We start from the raw sequence: 23397 nt of genomic DNA on the forward strand, positions 1-23397 counted from the left end.
TCTTCCGCCCAGTGAAGGGATTTTCCCATTCAAATGCGAACATATCTCGGCTACCTTCCTCCAACGGGCAACTCCAAAAAGCATCTTTTAGATCTATCACACTGAACCATTCATGTTCAGGAGGTATTTTGCTCATTAATGTATAGGGGTTAGGCACTACCGGGTATCGTGTTTGGACTACCGCATTTAAGCCTCTCAGATCTTGAACCATTCGATACGTGCCGTCGGGCTTTCGGACCGGTAGGATGGGGGTATTAAAGGGTGACATACGTTCTTCCAGGAGTCCATCTGATACTAATGTCTCAATTACAGGTTGTAATCCCCTCCTCCCTTCCATGGCAATGGGATATTGCCGTCTTCTCACCGGGCGGCTGTTTGGCAACAGGGTGATTTTCAGTGGGGTGATGTCCAGGCCGCCCCGATTACCTTCTTGATACCAGACACTGGCCTTTATTTCCTGATCATCCTTTTCAGTCATTACGAACAGTTTCACCTGAATTTCACCTTGATATGGCACTGTCCCGATCCCTAGCAGTGCCTGCAAATCTCTTCCCAATAAGTTGAATCCGGCTGACGGAAGTAATAACACATCCTGGATACCTTCCCGGTCGTCGCATTTTATCTGTACATCTTCTATTATTGGGACCTGCATAGTTTTTCCTCCTATTCCGGAAACCCCAATGGTTTTGGTCCCAATCTTGGTTCCCGGAGGGGCTTGGATTATACTAGTTCTTTCAGCTCCTGAGTCGACCATAAAGGTTACTTCTGACCCTTGAGGACCTAATTTTAAATTTACCAGGGGTTCCTGCTTGTATCTCGTCCCCAAGGGTTGGGACCCCTGACACCCCTATTCTTCTTCCATGAGGGCATAAGCTCGGACTTCTTTTCGATATCTTGGGCACTTCCTCTTAAAGTGGCCTTCCTCATTGCAGTAAAAACATCGTGCCGCCCTCCTCATCCTCCTTCCCTCTCCGGGTCTATTTCTTCTGTTTTTTTTACTTTCTTCATGTCCTCCCTCTGCTCCCGCAAGGGGCGCAGAAGGCTGGACATAGGGAGGGGGTAAATGATCGAGTGGGTCCCACTTCCGCTCCCCTTTAATGCCCAACTTAAAACTCTTTGTTGTTACTCCTGGCCAGGGAGCCCAACAAAAAGCATAAGCAATTTCTTCCGGTTTTACATTTGGTTTTGAATTAACGTAAATGTTTAAGGCTTGTCGTACCCAATCCTCCTCAGACCCAAGCCGCGGCCACCAGACCGCAGGTTTTTCTATCGGCTGTTTCGACCAAATTAAACAGTACTGTATCATTTTTTTCTTTTGTTTCCCTTTTAGTCTTCCACATCCCCAATTCTCAAACATTCTACCGAGGGGGCTATCAGGAGGAACCCCCGGGTATGGTCCCGGTCTTTCCGTTTCCTCTTTCTTTTTAGAGCCACCCCCTCCCATCTTATTCCGCTCTTACTTAATCCCGCACCCTTCTACTGCAACAGTAGGCACTTTACCCGGTGCGTCCCAAGGACTTTTATCAGGAGGACCCCCGGGTAGCGATCCCGGTCTTCTCCGTCCTTACTTATTCCCGCACCCTTCTACTGCAACAGTAGGCACTTACCCGGTGCGTCCTGGGGACTTCCAGTACCAGGTACTGTCCCCTTCTCCCCGTTTACCGCTCTGCGCTGTCCGGATATCACTCGCTCAAGCCGCGTTGGAGCGACGGGCAAGGAGTCAGGGACCGCCAAACTCGGCGGGGTGCACCGTCTCCGATGTCCTTCCTCGTGTCCACCGCGGCAGGAGTGTGGATCCCGGACGAGCCCCCACGTTGTCAGAAACACACTGAGTCTCAGCAATTTGCAGAACGGTAAACTTTATTTTTCGAGTCTGCAGAGTCGGACCCAACCAGCTCCTGCTAGATTGAGTGCCGAATTACACTTTGCACAGTTTTTTATACCCTACATTCTTCTTTAATCTCATTACAAAATTACAAATGTGATTACCCCTTTGGCCCACTTATCAGCCTCAGCGCATTAACACCGTTATTGTTCAATCGTTAAGCATGTCTTCCCGTTACCTGTATCGCTTCTTTAATCAGCAAGCTATTGTTTCATCCTGATTTTGCAAATTGGTTTATACGTTGCCCTGCAAGTTGCTTTGCACGTTCTTTCTGTGTCAGCACATTCTAAATGGACTCCTTAAGAATCATTTCTCTCAATCCACCCTTTTTCAGATAAAATAAGGAAACTGGCCCACGTGCCCGTACAGACCTGGAAGCCACTGGGGTATTGGGACTGGCTGGACCGATGGAGTCCATTTAGAATGTGCTGACACAGAAAGAACGTGCAAAGCAACTTTGAAACAATAGCTTGCTGATTAAAGAAGCGATACGGGTAACGGGAAGACATGCTTAACGGTTGAACAATAACGGTGTTAATGCGCTGAGGCTGATAAGTGGGCCAAAGGGGTAATCACATTTGTAATTTTGTAATGAGATTAAAGAAGAATGTAGGGTATAAAAAACTGTGCAAAGTGTAATTCGGCACTCAATCTAGCAGGAGCTGGTTGGGTCCGACTCTGCAGACTCGAAAAATAAAGTTTACCGTTCTGCAAATTGCTGAGACTCAGTGTGTTTCTGACAGCAACTATGCTGAGCGGGTGGGTGCTGGAGCCCCGGTCTATCTGTCTGCCGTGCTCGAGTATCTGACGGCTGAAATCCTCGAGTTGGCTGGTAACGCGGCCCGGGACAACAAGAAGACCCGCATCATCCCCAGACACCTTCAGCTGGCCGTCCGCAACGACGAGGAGCTCAACAAGCTGCTGGGAGGGGTGACCATCGCTCAGGGCGGGGTGCTGCCCAATATCCAGGCCGTGCTGTTGCCCAAGAAAACCGGCGGTGCCAGCAAGTGAAGCGACAGATTCTGACCCAGTGACCCAAAGGCTCTTTTAAGAGCCGCTCACAGTGTCTGTGAAATGGCTGTTGTGCGGTTACCGTGAGCGCGGTGTTTAAGATTGCACACTTCATCCCCAGCAGTATGCTCGGTTGAGGTGATGGACAATGCGGAGAGAGGCAGGGAGGGGAGGAAATGATCAGTTACTGACATAGCAGAGAGTGACCTCACATTTTCCAGCGCCATTTTCCAATTGCTTAGCCACAACAGAACTGCAGTGTTCCAGATAAACCTGATCCCATATTGAAGGTCGCTCAGAAATAGTACCACCTAATGCCCTGAATAACCAGATTTCTGCTCAATTCGACGAAAATTAAACGACAATAACCTAAAGAAAGAACAAATGCGATGACCAGAATTCTGAAATTCGAGTGAAACACAGGTCAGGCAGCAAACAAGCGTCGTATGTGACAAGAACATTTAACTCCTAGATGAGTTTAATGCCTCTTATGCTCACTTTGACCCTCAAAACACGTCCAGATGACTGGGTGATGTGAACAATGAAAAGGCCATTCAATGTTCATCAGTCAATATAATTTCTGACAAACCCAGTGAACTGTACTCCTTGCTCAGAGTCAATGTGACACAGCAATCCCCATCGAGGAATAGCGTCCTTGATCTCAGTTCTTGCCGTGTGTGGCAGTAGCTTTCCTTGCTGGAACATCTTCCATCCACTTTAAAACGTGTCCACTATTACAGCACGTCTAAGTATACCTGAAATTCCCTGTGAAAATGGATCAGGTGGGGCATGAGCACTTAATTATCATAGCTTTTCTGTTCCAGGATTTTATTTTTGGCATTACATTCCTTGTGGCAGCAGCCTATTACCTGCCACCTTATCCTTCTTCCCATCTTCCTAACAGATATCCCTCTGTTCCCTACACTGTTAAGGTCCAGTCCGGAGCCCGCATTCCGGGTCCTGATCCGGCCTGCTCATTCCGGACTCCGGGTCTTGTAACGGGCCTCCTTGAGCCCAATTAGTCACACCTGTGGATCATCGTGGCTTGTTGGGGCTCAAGGAGGTACGATGGGCTCAAAGATGCCCATCGGCTCGCAGTGTATGTAGGGGGCTCTGGGACTGAGTGGAGTTGGGGGTTCGGCCTGTTCCTCCGGTTGCCCTGGCTTGGAGATGAGTTCTTCGAGTAAGTCTGACAGTCACCCTGGACCTAGTACCCTTCCTATCCCTTGCCTCCGTCGGGCAGGCCTGGCCAGACTGCCATTGCCCGGCGGGGGACTCTGTCCCTTTCCATCCCTCGCTGCCGACGGGTTGTGCCCCGCAACCTACCCAGGTGCCCCACGACCTGTTCAGGCCCCCGTGTTCCTGCCTGGGAGGTCCGGGCCCTGCCTAGGAATTATGCGGCCCGCCCAGTGAATTCCTAGACCCTGCATGAACTCTGGGATCCTGCCTTGCCTGCTTGAACTTTAAGACCTTCTCAGAACCCCAGCATCACCTTGAATGTCACGTCCCTCACGCACACCATGGTCTCCATGTCTTGTCTCTCGTTCAGTTGTTCCCATCCTGCCCCTGGTATTTCAGTGCCTGCATCCTGCACTTGGATCCAGCCTCCTTTCCCCTTATGACATGCACATCAGGAAAGAGTGGTGTTGGTCCAGATCCCTCTGAAAGCTTTGAAAGCCTTCCTTGCTGTCCACGCCTCCATATCTTAGTGTCATCAGAAAATCTGCTGATCCAATTTACCACATTATCATCTAGAATTAGGTCTACATTTGTGTTTGCTAATGCTTGATTTCAAACGGTTTATTAATGGAAAAGGTATGGTTCCCAAAACAATCTTAGCCGAAATAGCATCGTTTCTTTCTCGTTGCCTACTTTCTTGTAATCTACGTCTGTAAGTTAATACCAATCGTAAAAAGAATGCTTGCTAGGCAATCTGCTTCATAAAAAACGAAATTCGTAAAGTGAAACAATTTTAGATATAGCAGAGACTGAGACACATGAGAGCAGGTTGAAAAGATGAAGGCAACGAAAGCTGTGGGAGCACGCGCGCGTGCACAACTGATCTGGCCCGCATGAAGTCGCACTTTTCTCAATCCGGCCCGTGACCTAAAATGAGTTTGACACCCCTGATATAGACAACAAACAACAAAGGTCCCAGCACAGATCCCTGAGGCACACCACTAGTCACAGGTCTTCAGTCTGAGAAGTGATCATCCACTACCACTCTCTGTCTTCTCCCACACAGCCAATTTCGAACCCAGTTTACAACCTCTCCATGGATACCTAGTGTCTGAACCTTCCATGTGGGACCTTGTCAAAGGCCTTACAGTCCATGTAGACAACATTCACAGCCCTTCCTTCATCTACTCTCTTGGTAACCTCCTCGAAAAACTCTACAAGATTTATTAAACACAATGTACCACGCACAAAGCCATGCTGACTATCCTTAATCAGCCCTTGGCTGTCCAAATATATCAGATCTGTTAGAACACCTTCCAATAATTTACCTACCACTGATGTCAGGCTCACCGGCCTGTAATTACCTGGTTTACTTTTGGAGCTTTTTTTTAAACAACGGAATAACATGAGCTACCCTGCAATCTTCCGGCACTGCACCCGTGACTGAGGACATTCTAAATATTTCTGCCAGGACCCTGCAATTTATACACTAGTCTATCTCAAGGTCCGAGGAAATATCATGTCAGGCCCAGGGATTTATCTACCTTTATTCGCTGTAAGGCAGCAAGCACCTCCTCCTCTTTAATCTCCTTATGTTCCGTGACACTGCTGCTTGTTTCCCTCCCTTCCATATACACTATGTCAGTTTCCTGAGTGAATACTGATGCAAAAAGAAAACTTTGAGATCTCCCCTATCTCGTGAGGCTCCACAGATGGATGAAAGTAAGAAAATCGTCAACTGCAACTTCATTGTCCAGATGTTCAAGGAAATGTTACCTGTGACTGTCCGCAAACTAGAGTGGATCCAGGTCAGTCTTCGGGCAGGAGTTGTAATGTTTCATCACCAACCTCCCAAAGCGCTTCATCACAATGGATGCAAGTGCTGCTGGAGGCAGGTTCCACGTTTTTCTAAGGACCCGGTGAAATCGAAGTTTGCTTGAATCAGGTGGGTACCTCAGACTGCGTAAGGGAGAGGTTAAAGATACCAGGGAACCCTCCTGCCAGTTGATTAGCGCACCCCTTCAGTACTCAGCCACGGACCCCGTCTGTGCCAGATGCTTTCCGTGGGTTCACCCTACTGGCGGATGCACTCTCGTCGGCCTCGCACACTGAAATCACCGAGTGGTCGGAGGCTGTGAGAGTTCGTGAAGGTGTCTCCGTGTTTTGAGGGTCAAAGTGAGCATAACAGGCATTAAACTCATCTAGGAGTTAAATGTTCTTGTCACATACGACGCTTGTTTGCTGCCTGACCTGTGTTTCACTTGTATTTCAGAATTCCGGTAATCGCATTTGTTCTTTCTTCAGGTTATTGTCGTTTAATTTTCGTTGAGCAGAAATCTAAAGTTATTCAGGGCGTTAGGTGGTATTATTTCTGAGCGACCTTCAATATGGGATCAGGTTTATCTGGAACGCTGTAGTTCTGTTGTGGCTAAGCAATTGAAAAATGGCGCTGGAAAATGTGAGGTCGCTCTCTGCTATGTCAGTTACTGATCATTTCCTCGCCTCCCTGCCTCTCTCCGCATTGTCCATTACCTCAACCGAGCATACTGCTGGGGATGAAGTGTGCAATCTTAAACCCCTGCCCTCACGGTAACCGCACAACAGCCCTTTCACAGACACTGTGAGCGGCTCTTAAAAGAGCCTTTGTGTCACTGGGTCAGAATCTGTCGCTTCACTTGCTGGCACCGCCGGTTTTCTTGGGCAACAGCACGGCCTGGATATTGGGTTTTGAATTCTCTTTCCTTTCGATATTTCGTCCTCTTTTGGGATGTATATATTCTGTGTTTCCGAATTGCTTCCCGAAATTCCAGTCATTGCTGCCATCATCATCCCTGCCAATGTTCTTTTCCAAAGAACAAGCCAATTCTTCTCTCATAACTCTGTAAATCCCTTTTACTCCACTGTAATACTGATATATCTGACTTAAGCTTCTCCTCCTATGGAATATACAGGCGTGTTGCGACCTGCTGAGTCACTCCAGCATTTGCTGTGCCTTACCGGGCAGAGGGAGCCGCTTCTGATTGGTAGACTAGTGAATTCGACATTTTTGATTTGTTCCTTCCGATATCAAATCAAAGGATTGATGAGCGAATCTTTACCTGAATCAACCAATGACAATGCTCTATGTTCACATCCCTCATTAACATACTGATATGGGAGTTGTCTATTTAATCCGCGCTCCGAGGGGATTTTGTTCATTTCACCGTCTGGAACCGACTGCTGAAATGCCCGAGGCGCAGAAATCCGCTCCCAAGAAGGGCGCCAAGAAAGCTTTGCCCAAACCATCGGGCAAGTCCGGCAAGAAACGCAGGAGGGTGAGGAAGGAGAGTTACTCCATCTACATCTACAAAGTGATGAAGCAGGTTCACCCCGACACCGGCATCTCCTCCAAGGCCATGAGCATCATGAACTCGTTCGTCAGCGATATCTTCGAGCGCATCGCGGGCGAGGCTTCCCGGCTGGCTCATTATAACAAGCGATCGACCATCAGCTCCCGGGAGATCCAGACCGCCGTGCGCCTGCTGCTCCCCGGGGAGCTGGCCAAGCACGCCGTGTCGGAAGGGACAAAGGCGGTGACCAAGTACACCAGCTCCAAGTGAAGAGTGCGGACAGAACAAAGCGGAAACCCAACGGCTCTTTTAAGAGCCACTCACAAATTCATTAAAGGAGTTACATCAATGTTTAGCCATAGAAAGAAAGAAATTTCATATTATTCGGTCGATTGTTCGGTATTATCACAGGGTCTTTGTTATACTCTTCCTACTACACACACACGGAATCATCACCCCCTCTGCGTCACCGTTGGTCATTACAAATTGTGTACCTGTGAAGCGAATATTTGCTGATTCTGATTTAATAACTGGGCAATGCGGTTTCTTAATTTATGTCCCACTTTGACAAGTTAGTTGAATCCCATTTCAGTGCCAGACATGAACTGGTATACGGTTCTTTCACAGGTGTACAAAAGATTCTGCAGATGCTAGAAATCCACAACGACACGCAAAATGCTGGAGGAATTCAGTAGGGCAGGCAGCGTTCATGTAAATTTCATCTGTGAATTTTTTTTTAAACTGCAGGCTAAACTCCAGTCGCAGTCTGAGAAGAGCGATCGATTCATAACCTGATCGGGCTCACACAATGACCGACCGCGAACAGAAACTGTGAATCGATGTTTTTGATCTGAGCGCTTATCACTTTGTAAGAGTTCAACGAATTAAATGCCTAGACACTTTCTGAATATTAACTTACACTTGTGTAAAATATTTAGGACTTTAGTGAATGAGGAGAAACGTGGACAAACACACTTGTAATAATTTGCTTTTAGGTTGAGTTTGAACAAAAGACTTTTTGGCGGGCTTTTTCAAATTTCAAATTTCATTTTTTTTAGCATATAAACGGTTAGTTTCCGCGCTTCTGCGGTTGCTGTCTCGTCATTGGTGAATTAGATTATTCTCTCCAATGAGATTAACCGTGGTTGCACCAATCATAAACATTTCACTGCATTCCCCCAAAAGCTACAAGAAGGGCGAGGGCTGGCCTATTTCATCATTGTCTGTGAAGTAATTGCTGAGATTGTGAGAATGACTGGACGAGGAAAAACCGGTGGCAAAGCTCGGTCCAAGGCCAAATCTCGCTCGTCCCGGGCCGGACTGCAGTTCCCGGTGGGCCGTGTTCACAGGCTCCTGAGAAAGGGCAACTATGCTGAGCGGGTGGGTGCCGGAGCCCCGGTCTATCTGGCTGCCGTGCTCGAGTATCTGACGGCTGAAATCCTCGAGTTGGCTGGTAACGCGGCCCGGGACAACAAGAAGACCCGCATCATCCCCAGACACCTGCAGCTGGCCGTCCGCAACGACGAGGAGCTCAACAAGCTGCTGGGAGGGGTGACCATCGCTCAGGGCGGGGTGCTGCCCAATATCCAGGCCGTGCTGTTGCCCAAGAAAACCGGCGGTGCCAGCAAGTGAAGCGACAGATTCTGACCCAGTGACCCAAAGGCTCTTTTAAGAGCCGCTCACAGTGTCTGTGAAAGGGCTGTTGTGCGGTTACCGTGAGCGCGGGGGAAGTGGCTCGGGCGCAGATCAGATTTTAAAATAATTATTGTGGGGTGCATTGAAATATCTTGCTGGCGTGTTCATGAGGGATATTTTCGAGAGCATTGCGGGCGATTATTTCCACTCGGTTCGGGATATCCAGGGACAAAGGCGGAAACCAAGGTTCTCCAACTGCGTGAAGAGTGCTGACGAAACCTAAAACACGACGGCACTTAGATTCATTATGATGAGTTCCATTAATATTTAGGAATTGGTTTGAAGTAAATCTCAAAATCTTCATGGATTTATTCGAATTCTATCTGTGTTAATCGGTCCAGAGCTCGGCATAATTCCCGGGTCTTGGTTACTTACATTCTTCCTCCCGTACACACATGGAAACATCACCCCCCTTCCTTCGCTTCACTGTCTCGGTAATTACAAATGGTGTCTCTGTGAAGTGGGTATTTGCTTTTTCTAGTTTAATCCCTTATTTGAATGTAATTTATTAGCTTCTTTCCCATTTTGGCATTCTGAATTCCATTTCAAAGACCTGAACTGGTTCACGATTATTTCACAGCTGCAGAAGAGATTCGGCCGATGCTGGAAATCACAGAAAATGCTGGAGGAATTCAGCAGGTCAGGCAGCATCTATGGAAATGAAGAATTTCATTTCATCTGTAAGATAATTTGTTAAACTCCAGTCGCGTTCTGGGGTGAGCAGTCAGGTTCACAAAATTACCTACCCGAACGGAAGCGAGTTCCACTCCCCCCCCCCCCACCCCGCCCCTTCCCCCGAGCCTTTATCACTTTGAAAAGGATCGAGGAATTAATCTCTCAGGCACAGTTTCAATATTAGCTATTCCTATTTTAAATGTGTCGGACTTCAGTAATGAGGTGAATGCCGAGACCAAATGGACAAACAGATCTGGAATAATTTGCATTTTAGTTTAGGTTTGAACAAAGGATTTTTGCCAGGCTGTTTCAAATCGCAGTTTAGCGGATAGGTTCCGCGCTGCTGCTGTTGCTGGCAGCTCCCTGATTGGATTATTGCTGGCGGGTTAATGAGGCCCACAGTTGGGTCTTCCACCAACTGCCCGACCCAAATCGTGTCTGTTGTGGGGCATAAAGCTTAATATCCGGCATTGATTTCGAACAGACGAAGTACGACTGGCGTGCGGGCGTGGGGTGGGGGCTGCCGAGATACCCCTATGCGTGACTGGCCGCCGGGCTTCAGTCAGTCCCAGGAGCAATTTCAATCTTGCATTGATCCGCACTGTGCACTTCACAAAATGCCAGAGGAACTCAGCAGACCAGGCAACATTCATTGAACAGAGTAAACAGTCGACGTTTCTTCGCAGAACCATAAAACATTACGGCACAGAAACAGGCCCTTCGGCCCTTCTTGGCTGTGCCGAAACTAGTCCCACTGACCTGAACCTGGACCATATCCCTCCGTACCCCTCTCATCCATGTACCTGTCCAAGTTTTTCTTAAATGTTAAAAGTGAGGCCGCATTTACCACTTCATCTGGCAGCTCATTCCACACTCGCACCACTCGCTGTGTGAAGAAACCCCCCCCCCAAAGTTCCCGTTAAAATTTTCCCCCTTCAACCTTAACCCATGCCTTCTGGGTTTTTTTCTCCCCTAGCCTCAGTGGAAAAAGCCTGCTTGCATTCACTCTATCTATACCCATCATAATTTTATATACCTCTATCAAATCTCCCCTCATTCTTCTACACTCCAGGGAATCAAGTCCTAACCTATTCAACCTTTCTCTGTAACTCAATTTCTCAAGTCCCAGCAATATCCTTGTAAACCTTCTCTACACTCTTTTAACCTTATTAATATCCTTCTGTAATTAGGTGACCAAAACTGCTCACAATACTCCAAAATTTGGCCTCACCATAACGTTCCAACTCTTATACTCAATACTTTGATTTATAAAAGCCAATGTACCAAAAGGTCTCTTTACGACCCTATCTATCTGTGACGCCACTTTTAAGGAATTATGTATCTGTACTCCCAGATCCCTCTGTTCTACTCCACTCCTCAGTGTTCTACCATTTACCTTGTATGTTCTACCTTGGTTTCTCCTTCCAAAGTGCAATACCTCACACTTGTCTGCATTAAACTCCATTTGCCATTTGTCAGCCCACTTTTCCAGCTGGTCCAAATTCCTCTACAAGCTTTGAAAACCTTCCTCACTGTCCATTACCCCTCCAATCTTTGTATCATCAGCAAATTTATCACATTATCATCCAGATCATTGATATGTCAAATAACAATGGACCCAGCTCTGATCCCTGTGGCACACCACTAGTCACAGGCCTTCACTCAGAGAAGCAATCCTCCACTACCACTCTCTGTCTTCTCCCATCGAGTCAATGTCTTATCCAATTTACTACCTCACCATGTATACCTCGCGACTGAATCTTCCTAACTAGCCTCCCATGCTGGACCTTGTCAAAGGCCTTACTGAAGTCCATGTAGACAACATCCACTGCCTTCCCTTCATCCACTTTCCTGGCAACTTCCTCAAAAAACTCTAATAGATTGGTTAAACATGACCTACCATGCACAAAGCTGTGTTGACTCTCCCTAATAAGTCCCTGTCTATCCAAATACTTGTAGATCCTATCTCTTAGTACTCCTTCCAATAATTTACCTACTACCGACATCAAACTTACTGGCTTATAGTTTCCCAGATTTCTTTTACAGGCTTTTTTAAACAACGGAACAACATGAGCTATCCTCCAGCACCTCACCTGTAGATACCAACATTTTAAATATATCTGCCAGGGCCCCTGCAATTTCAACACTAGTCTCCTTCAAGGTCCAAGGGAATACCCTGGCAGGTCCTAGGGATTTATTTACTCTGATTTGCCTCAAGACAGCAAGCACTTCCTCCTCTTCAGTCTGTATAGGTTCCATGACATCACTACTTGTTTGCCTTATTTCCATAGACTCCATACCAGTTTCCTTAGTAAATAGAGATGCAGAAAAAAACCATTTAAGATCTCCCCCAATTCTTTTGGTTCCATACATAGCTGACCACTCTGATCTTCAAGAGGACCAATTTTATCAATTACTATCCTTTTCCTCTTACCATACCTGTAGAAGCTCTTAGGATTATCCTTCACCTTGACTGCCAAAGCAACCTCATGTCTTCATCTGGATTCTGGAGGTGTCCTGTACTGTGTGTAGGATGTGGGAAGTCTGTGAGACCTTCTGTCTCCCTGATAAATGCATCTGCACAAGGTGCACTGGGCCTTCGACTCACACGGGAGAATGAAATGATAGGGGCTCCAGGGAGGTAGTCACCCCTAGATTGCTGGAGACAGGTAACTGGGTGACTCTCAGTAGACAGAGAGGAGATGCACAGCTGGTCCAGAGTATATGTGTGACTGTTCCCCTTTTGACGATACTATTGAGTAGGGTGACCTATGGGGGTGGGTTGTGCGGAGGGAGCCAGAATGACCGGGTCTCTGGTGCTGTGGCTCAGAGGAGCAGAGAAGTAAAGAGGACAGGAGATTCCATAGTCAGACAAACAGCGATGAGATTCTGTGGGCGCGATAGAGATATCCAGGTGGTATGTTGCCTCACAGGTGCCAGGGTCAGGGATGTCTCAGATCAGGTCCATGCCTTTTCAAAGGCGAGGGTCAACAGCCAGAGGTGTTGGTGCCTATTGGCACCAATTAAATAGATGGACAATGTGAGGAAGTCCTTAAGATGGGTTTTAGGGAGCTAGGTAGAAAGCTGAATCTCAGGATATTGTTCTCTGGATTGTTGTCGGCCATATCACATGTCAGTGAGGATGGTTTGGCAGGTGAATGTGTGACTGAGGAACTGGTGCAGGGGGCAGGGGTTCAGGTTTGTGGATCATTGAGATCGCTTCTGGGGAAGGTACAACCTGTACAAAAGGGGTGAGTTAGACCTGACAGCAAGGGAGCCCAGTATCCTTGTGGGCAGGTTTTAAGCTATTTTAGTAGGGGGATGGAAACTAGAGTGATAGTGCTGAGAATGAGGTAGTTGGTTTGCAAACAAAGGCAATGTACAGTGAGACTCTTAGCAAGGAGGGGCTGATGTTAAAGAAAATTTGCAGTTGATAGGATGAAGAAGGTGACAAAATTGAACAGGGTGAATACAGGACTGAGAGTGTTATATATGAATGTGCACCGTGTAACGAATCAGGTATATGAACTTGCAGCACAGTTATAGATTGGCATGTATGATGTAGGCATCACTGAATAGTGGCTGAAAGAAGACTGTAGTTGGGAGCTTACCATCCCAGGATACATTTTGGATTAAAAGAGCTGGCAGGTAGGCAGAAATGTTACTGTTGCTCTGTTGGTAAAAATGATATCAAATCATTAGAAAGTGGACATATAGGGTCAGAAGGTATTGAATTGCTGTGGGTAAAATTAAGGAGTTGCAAGTGTAAAAAAAATCATGATGAGAGTTATGTACACGTCTACAAATTACAATGGGAGATAGAAAATACTTGCCAAAAGGGCAACATTGCAATAGTCATGGGGGATTTCAATTTTCAGATGGATTGGGAAAATCAGGTTGGTGCTGGTTTCCAAGAGGGAGAATTTCTAGAATGCCGACACGTTGCCTTTTTACAGCATCTTGTAGTTGATCTTACTAGGGGATTGGCTATTCTGGATTGGGTGTTGGGCAATGAACCAGAATTGATTAGAGCTTAAGGTAAAAAAAAACCCTAGGGGCAAGTGATCATAGTATGGGCAAATTCACTGAAATTTGAGTGGAAGCTAATGTTACATACCCCGTGGGTATCTTCTGACTGTCTTATGACCATGATGTAATTGAGTATCTGGTGAGCATGATGTAATGGTCTTGTGATGGTGGGGTGATGTAATTTCCTGCCAGTGTGAGGTCACATGGTGACATGTTCTCAACAGGTATAAAACTAGAAAGCCCGCTGTGACACAGCAGTTTTTGTGTTGAGACACCATTTAAGACGTCAGTTACTCTGTTGTGCTGCGTATTTGGTTTCATGACAGTTTCGTTTTAAAGTGGAGTTTTAATTTCTACTGCAAGGTACATAATCATTGCGCTGGCAGTTTTTTAAATCACTGCCAGTTATGTTTGATGTATCTTCGATTTAATTTTAATATCAATGTATTGGAGAGCGAAAATTTTACCGAAGTACGGGGATCCGAAGGATCGAGTAAAGTTCGGCAGTTTAATGTGGGATCGACCTTATTGGATCTTCGTTCAGGGAAATAGTAACCTGCATCTGAGATAACCCCTGCCTGTAAGAGCAGAAAGGGTTGTGCAATGTTATTCTCCAAGGAAAAAATCAGTTCCTTTAAGCTGTTTTTATTTCCTTCATCTTGAGTCTTTCAAGCAAGGCATATTTCGGCTGGGATCAGCAGTAACGTCACATCATCAAGGAATTCGTTACTTCAGGAAAGTCTCTCCTAATTGACTGTATAAATTATTTGGACTTTCGCATTTACCACTTTAAGAACTGCGTTCACATTTATTGCTTTAAGAACTGTTCAAGTTGCTGTATAGCAGTTACCTTCCGGTTAAGTTAGTCTTTTGTTTACTTTTCATTTTTGTTAAGCAGAGTTAAATAAATGTTTATTTGTTTATAAAAAACCTGTCTCAATTCTATATTCAATTGTTGCAGGAGACTAACCGTATTACTTAAGTCAGAACTATCAATATTATAGTGGAGTAACACTGCCAGGGATGACAATAGAGCAGCAATGGCTGGAATTTCTGGAAGCAATTCAGAAGGCACAGGATATGTACATCCCAAAGAGGAAGAAGTATTCTAAAGGCAGAATGACACAACCATGGCTAACAAGAGAAGTCAATGCCAACATCAAAGCCAAAGAGAGGGCATATAATAGAGAGAAAATTAGTATGAAGTTCGAGTATTGGGAAACTTTTAAAAAACAACTGAAGGCAAGTCAAATGTAATTAGGAAGGAAAAGATGGAATATGAAAGTAAGCTAGCCAATAATATTAAAGAAGATACCAATACATTCTGCTGATTCATGAAGTGTAAAAGAGAGGCAAAATTCAGACCATGGAAAATGATGCTGAGAGGGAGTAATGAGGGACAAGGAAATGGTTGATAAACTGAATAAGTATTTTGCATTAGTCTTCATTGTGGAAGACATAGTGTGGTGAAAGTTCAAGAGTGTCAGGGCTGAAAAGTGCCACAACAACCTCTCACCCAATGTCAGCAAAACCAAAAGGATGATTGTTGACTTCAGTAGGAAGAAATTGGAAGTCCATGAGCCAATCTTCATCAGGTAATCAGAGGAGGAGAGGATCAGCAGCTTTAAATTCCTCACCGTTATCATATCAGCATAGTTTGGAAACGCCAATGCCCTTAAGCGGAAAAGCCGACAAAATTTACTGGATATGGCTCAGTCATTCACAGGTAAATATCTCCCCACCACTGAGCACATTTATATGGGATCCTGTCACAGGAAAGCGGCATCGATCATCAAGGACCCCCAACATCCAGGCCATGCTCTCTTCTCGCTGCTGTTATCAGGAAAAAAGTACAGGAGCCTCAGGACTCCCACCACGTGGTTCTGGAACAGTTATTACCCCTCAACAATCAGGCTCTTGAACCAAAGAGAATACTACACTTTTAAGGACTCCACAGCTCATGTTCTCAATACTTATTGCTTATTTATTAATAATTTTTCTCTTTTTTTTGTTTTTACGTCGGTGTATTTTCATTGATTCCATTGTGTTTCTTTGTAATTACTGTGAATGCCTACAGGAAAATGAATCTCAAGGTAAGTACATGATGATGCAAATCTACTTTGGCAAGAAATTAAAATAAATAATAGAATAGACATTAATGAATAAACAATTAAATAAATGAAAAACTATACACAAACGCAGACTGACCAGCAACTATTGTGCAAAAGAAGACATCTGTACAAATACAAAATAAAACATAATAAATAAACTTAATTTTCTTTTACTTTTCTGTCTCTTAAAGCATGGATGACTGGAATTACTGCCCTTTTCCTTCCTGGTGCCAAATTCCTTCTCCATTCCCCAGCAGCAAACTTGACATTGAAATGCCCATGTGAAGACCTGGTGCACAGTGACTGCCTGCTGCAGATCTTCTAGTTGAAAGCTCACTCTGTTCCGCCTCCCAGGCTGCGGACAGGGTGTGATGTGATGCACCGCCACTTTGTGGAGCCTGTTGTGTGCTGTCATCACTGCTGTTGTTCCCGTGGCAATGAGCTGGTGCAGCCTTGGGCAGCAGCAAGGCGATGTAATGGGCTTCTTCCGTGGTTTGCAGGTTGATGTGGATAGATGGGGAAGAGAGCGACTGGATCAGATGAGCCGCACTGTGCCGATGCCATGTGTATGTGTGAGAGGACTGGTGGGACTGACTACAACTGTGGGCATTAGCTTCTTCTCTTCTGGCTTCCCACCTGGGGAACAGTACCTACTGCACCAGCTCCCTGCCTCAGGATTAATCCCATCCTTAGCCTCACATCCGCCCTTGTTTCTCAACCACTCACTCTTTGTGTAACCTCCACCCGCCCTGGCAAACTCTCACAGTTCTGCTCTGTGGCCTCTTTTGTATACTCACGTTACTTTATTTGTCTCATGGCCTGTGACCAGACGTACTGCTGGGGAAGGTGTTGCGTTTGGCAAATACATTGATAAGTTGGATGAGAATATATGTAAGGCTATTACTGAATTTGCAGATGACACCAAAATTGAAGGTATATAATGGACAGTGAAGGAGGTTGTCCAGTTACAATTGGACATACATCCACTGCAAAAGTAAGCAAGGAAATGACAGTTGTAATTTAATTCAGACAAATGCCAAATATTGCATTTTGGTCAGTTAAACCAGGGTGCACAGTAAGTGGCAGGGCCCTGGAGATTGTGGCAGAATAGCAGGTCCTCTAGGTAGTATTCCAGAAAGTAGTGAAGAGAGTGCTTGACTTCATTAGTCAGGCCAGTAAGTGCGGGAGTTGGGATGCAATGTTACAACTGTACAAGACATTGGCAAGATTGCACTTGGGGTATTGTGGACAGGGTGATGTAGCTGGAGAGATTCTCAAAGATGTTACTCTGGAACTGGAGGGCTTGAGTTACAAGGAGAGGTTAGGTCTGTTTCTCCGGAGCACAGGGTTTAAAGAGGTATGTTAAATCATGGATAGATAAACATAGATAAATATGAATTCCTCTGTAGCCTCTTAATCTGTAACCTCCTCCAATCCCTGTGTAATGCCTGCTCTGCTACATTTCTGGCTGTGTTCAAATCCTCACTTCCTGTTTTAGATTGGAGCACTTGTGCTCTGTCGTTTCCCGTATGCATTATGTGCAGGGTTATTGTGGAGAGTTCTGGTCATCCAGCAACAGGAACTCTGCCATGTAGCTGGAGAGGGTGCAGGAAACATTCTCAAAGACGTTACTAAGACTGGAGAGCTCGTGTTACAAGGGGAGACTGGATAGGCTGGGACTGTTTGTTCTGGCGGACTGGAAGATGTCAGCAGATTTAAAGACATATATGAAATCATGAGGGACTCTTTAAATCCCTCTGTAGCCTCATGCTGTGTAAATTCCTCCTGTCCCTCTGAACGATTCACAAGCATGTGAGTGCTACTGGAGGGTTTGACCTATAAGGGGAGATTGGATAGGCTGAGATTGTTTTCTCTGGAATGTAGCAGGCTGAGGGGTGACCTTAGTATGGTTTATAAAGCCATGAGGAGTGTAGATAGAGTAATGGCCATAGTCCTTTTCCCCCAGGGTAGGGAAGTCCATAGGTAAATGGCATAAATTTATTGTGAGCTGATAATTATTTAACACAACCTGAGGGGCAATTTTAGAACTCTGAATATTTCATGTATGTGGAATAACTTGCCAGAGAATGCTGTAGATATGGGTATATATACAATATTTAAAAGACATTGTGATAAGAAAGCTTGAGAGAGATTTGGGCCTCATGCAGGTAGCTGGGTCTAGATAAGCCATGCATCTGGTTGATAGGGATGAGTTGGGTCTATTTCAATGCTATATAATCAGTGACTCTATCTTGGGAAGTTAAAGCAGGACAGGGTGGGATAGAGAATGGCAAGGTCCTGGAGAGTGTTTCTGAACAGAGATCTCACCATCACCACTCTGGCCACTTATTCCAAAGCTAATTATTATTTGTCTGAGAAATTTACCCCTCAAACAAAAGGTTCAGAGAGTTAAGTAATATCTGAGGTTTAGAAAATTATAAGGCTACTAGGAAGGAGTTTAAGAATGAAATTAGGAGACCCAGAAGGGGCCATGAGAAGGCCTTGGCAGGCAGAATTAAGGAAAACCCCAAGGTATTCTACAAGTATGTGCAGAGCAAGAGGATAAGATGTGAAAGAATAGGACCAATCCCAGGAAATTATAGACCAGTGAGTCTTACCTCAGTGGCTGGTAAGTTGATGGTGAAGATCCTGAGAGGCAGGATTTATGAGCATTTGGAGAGGTATAATCAGGAGTAGTCAGCATGGCTTTGTCAAGGGCTGGTCATGCCCTACGAGCCTGATTGAATTTTTTGAGGCTGTGACTAAACACATTGATGAAGGAAGAGCAGTAGATGTAGTGTATTTAGATTTCAGCAAGGCATTTGATAAGGTACCCCATGCAAGGCTTATGGAGAAAGTAAGGAGGCATGGGATCCAAGGGGACATTGCTTTGTGGATCCAGAACCGGCTCGCCCATAGAAGGCAAAGAGTGGTTGTAGACGTGTCATATTCTGCATGGAGGTTGGTGACCAGTGGGGCGCCTCAGGGATCTGTTCTAGGACCCCTTCTCTTTGTGATTTTTATGAATGACCTGGATGAGGAAGTGGAGGGATGGGTTAGTAAATCTATTGATAGCACAAAGGTTGGGGGTGTTGTGGATAGTGTGGGGGGCTGTCAGCAGTTACAATGGGACATCAATAGGATGCAAAACTGGGCTGAGAAGTGGCAGATGGATTTCAACCCACATAACCCAGATCAAGGACCCTACAACTCATGTTCTCAGTACCTATCTATTATCTGTTTATCTTATTTTTGTATTTGTACAAATTATTGGCATTTACACATTAGTTCATTTGTCCATCTGTGTGGAATTTTTTTTCAAGTACTATATATAGTTTCTTTGTACTTACTGTGAATGCCCACAAGAATTTTTTTAAAACACAACTAGAATGTTACAGAAAACACAGGGACAGTGAACGAAACCTCCAATCTTTCTTCCCCCCCCCCCCCCCAACCACCACCCTCACAAACACACATCACTAGCAAACCTTCCTGCATGGATATTGGTTCCTGTTATACTTGGTAACTTCAGAACATTAAACTAATTCAAATGAAGACATGAGAGTCCGAAATGGATGTCGAATTTGAGCTTACTTTAAGTGACGTGATCACATGTCACGTGATAGCATAGTGAAATATGTAATTCACATATTTATACATATAACAATATTGGATTACTTAAATGACCAAGAATGCTTAATCAACCAATCTATATATACATAAGATTTATACACAAGATGCTCTCCAGTATCATTATCTACTCTCACCTCTCTTTTACACTTAATGTATCTGAAGAAACTTTTGGTATCCACTTTAATATTACTTGCTAGCTTACTTTCATATTCCATCTTAACCTCCTTACTGACTATTTTAGTTGGCTTCTGTTGGCTTCTAAAAGATTCCTAATCCTCTAACTTCCCAACAATCTTTGCTCTATTATATGTCCCCTCTTTGGCTTTTATGTTGGCTTCGACTTCTCTTGCTAGACATGGTTGAGTCATCTTTCCTTTAGAATACCTTTTTCTTGTTGGGGTGTATATATCCTGAGGCATTTGAATAGTTTCCAGAAATCCCAGCCATTGTTGTTCTGCCATCATCCCTGCCAGTGTTCTTTTTCCATCAATTCTGGCCAGCTCCTCGCTCATGCCTCTTTACTCCACTGTTATGACCACTTTCTCACAAGGATTCTTTTACCTTAAGCTCACCAATCAATTCTGGTTCAACGCACAACACCCAGTCCAAAATAGTTGATACTCTAGTGAGATCACCCACGAGCTGCTCTAAAAAAGTCATCTCATGGGCTCTCTAGAAATCCCCCTTCATGTAACACAGCAAAAAACCTGATTTTCCAAGTTTACCTGCATATTGGTCCCACAGGACTATTGTAACATTGCCCTTTTTGTATGCATTTTTTAATCTCCCATTGTAATTTGAACGCCACGCATTTACTATTGTTTGGGGGTCTGTATACAACTCCCATCAGGGTCCTTTTACCCTGGCAGTTCCTTAGCTCTATCCACAAAGATTCAACACCTTCCAACTCTATGTCACCTCTTTCCAATGATTTGATTTCATTTTTTTACCAACAGAGTAAAGCCAACCCCCTCTGCCTTCCTGCCTGTCCTTTTGATAAAATGTGTACCCTTGGACATTAAGTACCCAGCTATAATCTTTCAGCCATGATACAATATCATACCTGCCAATCTGCAACTATACTAAAAGTTCACGTACCTTATTCCATATACTGCATGCATCCTTTTGATTCCTAACTGTCTGAGATCTTACCAACATCTACCTCCACAACCTCTCCACAACAGTTCCGGGACTGATTCCCATTCTCCTACAACTCCAGTTTAAACCCCATCATTACCAACTCTTCCCACTAGGATATTAGACCCCTGCTGTTCATGTGCCAACCTTCTCTTTTCTAGATCCTAACTTCCCTGGAAGAAAGCCCAAAGATCCAAAAATCTTATTCCCTCCCTCCTACACAACTCCTCAGCCCCATATAATCCGCAGAAAGGTCGGCCGAAAGGAAAACTTGTGCTGGATCAACGGCTTGCGCAGTCAGGGAGTATTAAAGGACGGACGGCTCAGACTGGTGTCACTGTGTTTGTGAGACCGGTTATATTGCTAGATTTTTCAGCCCTTGCTATGGGAAATGAATTATTTCCCGGTCATAGGATGCACTCGTTTCCCAGTTCGGTCCTGAAGTAGGAATTAACCGCAAAATTTTAGTTGGTTGCATTATTTCTGTCGAAAAGCAGCGAACATGTCGACAATCGCAGTAGAAAACGAAGTCCGTGCAGCCGTGAAACTGGTTTATATGGAAAGTGCTGCCTTTAAATCGGACCAAACTTCCTTTACAGCAAGTAATCTGGCTTCGGGTACAGACAGAGAGCGGTCTGGGTTTCAGGGGTGACCAATTTTAATTGAAATCGGAGAGGTTTTGAGGAGAGAGAAACACAGGGAGACGGAGCAGCCAGGGAGGGGACATCAAAATGTCTCCGCCCCGTCCGCTCGCTGCCTTTAAATTGCTCCGCACCGCCGCCTCCTGCTTCTGAGATTGAGAGGTTTGCGCAGAGTCGGCGACATGACCGAGACCGCAGCCGCCGAATCGGCTCCTTCAGCCGCGCCCGCTGCCACGACCAAGGCTCTAAAGACGAAGAAGGTGGCGACCCGCACCAAGCCAGCCGGCCCCAGGCTAGGCGGACAAATCGATAAGATTGTGGCGGATTGCCGCGATCGCCGAGGGGTGTCCATAATCGCGATAAAGAAGGAGTTGGCCGCCAACGGCGTCGATGTGGAGAAGTTCAATCGCCAGATCAAGATGGTCATAAAGAGGAAATTGGAAAGCGGCTCCCTGGTTCACACTAGGGGCGTGGGTGCCTCCGGCTCCTTCAGGGCCGCTAAAAAAGAGAGTGCCGCCAAAAAAGCGAAGAAGCCAGCGGCCAAAACATCAGCCAAGAAATCTGCGGCCAAGAAAACAGTGGCTAAAAAATCTCCCACCAAAAAGCAAGGGGTGAAGAAACCAGCGCCTAAAAAAGCGGTAGCTAAGAAACCAGCGGCTAAAAAACCGGCCGCGAAGAAACCAGCGACCAAGAAGGCTGCGCAGAAGCCCAAGAGCCCCAAGAAGATGACGGCCGCGAAGGCGGCCAAAAAGTCAAGTGCCAAGCCGAAGGCGAAATCTATGAAGACCAAGCAAAAAGCAGCTAAAAAGTAAAAAGACAAAAACGCAACTTCTAATGACCTAAAACCAACGGCTCTTCTAAGAGCCACTCATATCTCCCAGGAAAGAGCTGACTCAAATCGGGTGATTCCTGTCCCCGAACTGGGCTCAGGTGTCGATGCCAAATCAGGTCCATAAAATCTGGGATCCCCAGTACATCTGACCTTAGTATCAGATCAAACAGCCAGGCTCCGTTCAAAGATAAAAACACAAAATGCTGTCTGGCCTGCTGAGTTCTGCCAGCATTTCTGTGTTTTTATTTCCAGCATATGCAGATTCACTCGTGTTGCCTTCCGTTCAAAGATAGTTTCTTTCTCATAAAATACCGGGTTATCTTCTGCCAGCCGGCGACACTAGAGCGGTATCCCCGCCTCACAGCCAGAAACGTTCCACAATTAAACAGGTTACGGTGACTAAAATTCTCGGAGAAGGGGAGAGTAGTGGGACCAGGATATCACTGTTTAGTATGGGGGTGGGGGAGAGGGCTACTACGCAAGACCGAAAGAAGCTGCTAAAGGCTGTAAATCTCGTCAGCTCCATTTTGGGTGTCAGCCTACAAAGTACCCAGGCCATCTTCAGGGAGCTGTGTCTCAGAAAGGTAGCGTCCATTATTAAAGACCTCCAGCACCCAGGGCATGCCCTTTACTCACTGTTACCATCAGGTAGGAGAAACAGAAGCCTGAAGACTCACGGTCAGCGATTCAGGAACAGCTCCCCGCTGCCAACCGATTCCTAAATGGACATTAAACTCTTGGACACTATCTCACTTTTTTAATATATAGTATTTCTATTTTTTGCATTGTTTTAATCTATTCAATATAAGTTTACTGTATAAAGTATACTGAATAAGATTTACTTAATTATTATTAGTATTATTTTTATTTTCTTCTAGATTATGTATGGCATTGAATTGCTGCCAAGTTGAACAAAGTTCACGTCACATGCCGATGCTAATAAATCTAATTCTGAGGTCACTGTCTGTGTGCAAAAGTCATTTCGCAATGACTTGAGCGGGAGGAGATAAAGAATTTAATTACTGATTTTATGTAGATATTATTTGTATTTCAGTCCATGGAGGATTCTTGCAATCATTTCGCGGTTCAGTTTTCCCTCTCAGGCCCTCAGTACTAGCAGAAGATTAAAATCTCAATTCTCTCTGCCTGCCAGGCGGATTCCCTTTTCTGGCAGGACTGAATTCACTCACACAGTGAAGCTATACACATATTCTGATTCAGCTAATTGAAGAAAGTAAAA

The 23397-nt window shown here is 45.3% G+C and overlaps 4 protein-coding genes across 6 annotated transcripts in view; 3 read left to right on the forward strand and 1 right to left on the reverse strand.

The window, feature by feature from the left end:
* The window catches only part of LOC132402641 (histone H2B 1/2-like), a 164152-nt gene that overhangs the window by 41266 nt on the left and 99489 nt on the right, over window positions 1–23397 (reverse strand). The gene's annotated exons all lie outside the window — the stretch shown is intronic.
* Window positions 6734–7684, forward strand: LOC132402636 (histone H2B 1/2-like). The gene has a single exon (XM_059985554.1). It carries the CDS (start codon window positions 7228–7230, stop codon window positions 7672–7674), a length of 447 nt encoding a protein of 148 aa, XP_059841537.1. The 5' UTR covers window positions 6734–7227; the 3' UTR covers window positions 7675–7684.
* Window positions 8638–9835, forward strand: LOC132402640 (histone H2AX-like). Its single transcript, XM_059985557.1, has one exon. The coding sequence runs from the start codon at window positions 8656–8658 to the stop codon at window positions 9034–9036; it is 381 nt and encodes a 126-aa protein (XP_059841540.1). The 5' UTR covers window positions 8638–8655; the 3' UTR covers window positions 9037–9835.
* On the forward strand, window positions 19434–23117 carry LOC132402449 (histone H1-like). Its single transcript, XM_059985299.1, has one exon. The coding sequence runs from the start codon at window positions 21508–21510 to the stop codon at window positions 22135–22137; it is 630 nt and encodes a 209-aa protein (XP_059841282.1). The 5' UTR covers window positions 19434–21507; the 3' UTR covers window positions 22138–23117.

Source organism: Hypanus sabinus, chromosome 12, assembly GCF_030144855.1.
Source record: "Hypanus sabinus isolate sHypSab1 chromosome 12, sHypSab1.hap1, whole genome shotgun sequence".
Lineage (NCBI taxonomy): Eukaryota > Metazoa > Chordata > Chondrichthyes > Myliobatiformes > Dasyatidae > Hypanus > Hypanus sabinus.

Excerpts from the sequence above, each read along its gene's own strand:
- LOC132402636 (XM_059985554.1), top strand. The coding sequence starts at position 7,228 with ATGGGAGTTGTCTATTTAATCCGCGCTCCGAGGGGATTTTGTTCATTT.
- LOC132402640 (XM_059985557.1), top strand. The coding sequence starts at position 8,656 with ATGACTGGACGAGGAAAAACCGGTGGCAAAGCTCGGTCCAAGGCCAAA.
- LOC132402449 (XM_059985299.1), top strand. The coding sequence starts at position 21,508 with ATGACCGAGACCGCAGCCGCCGAATCGGCTCCTTCAGCCGCGCCCGCT.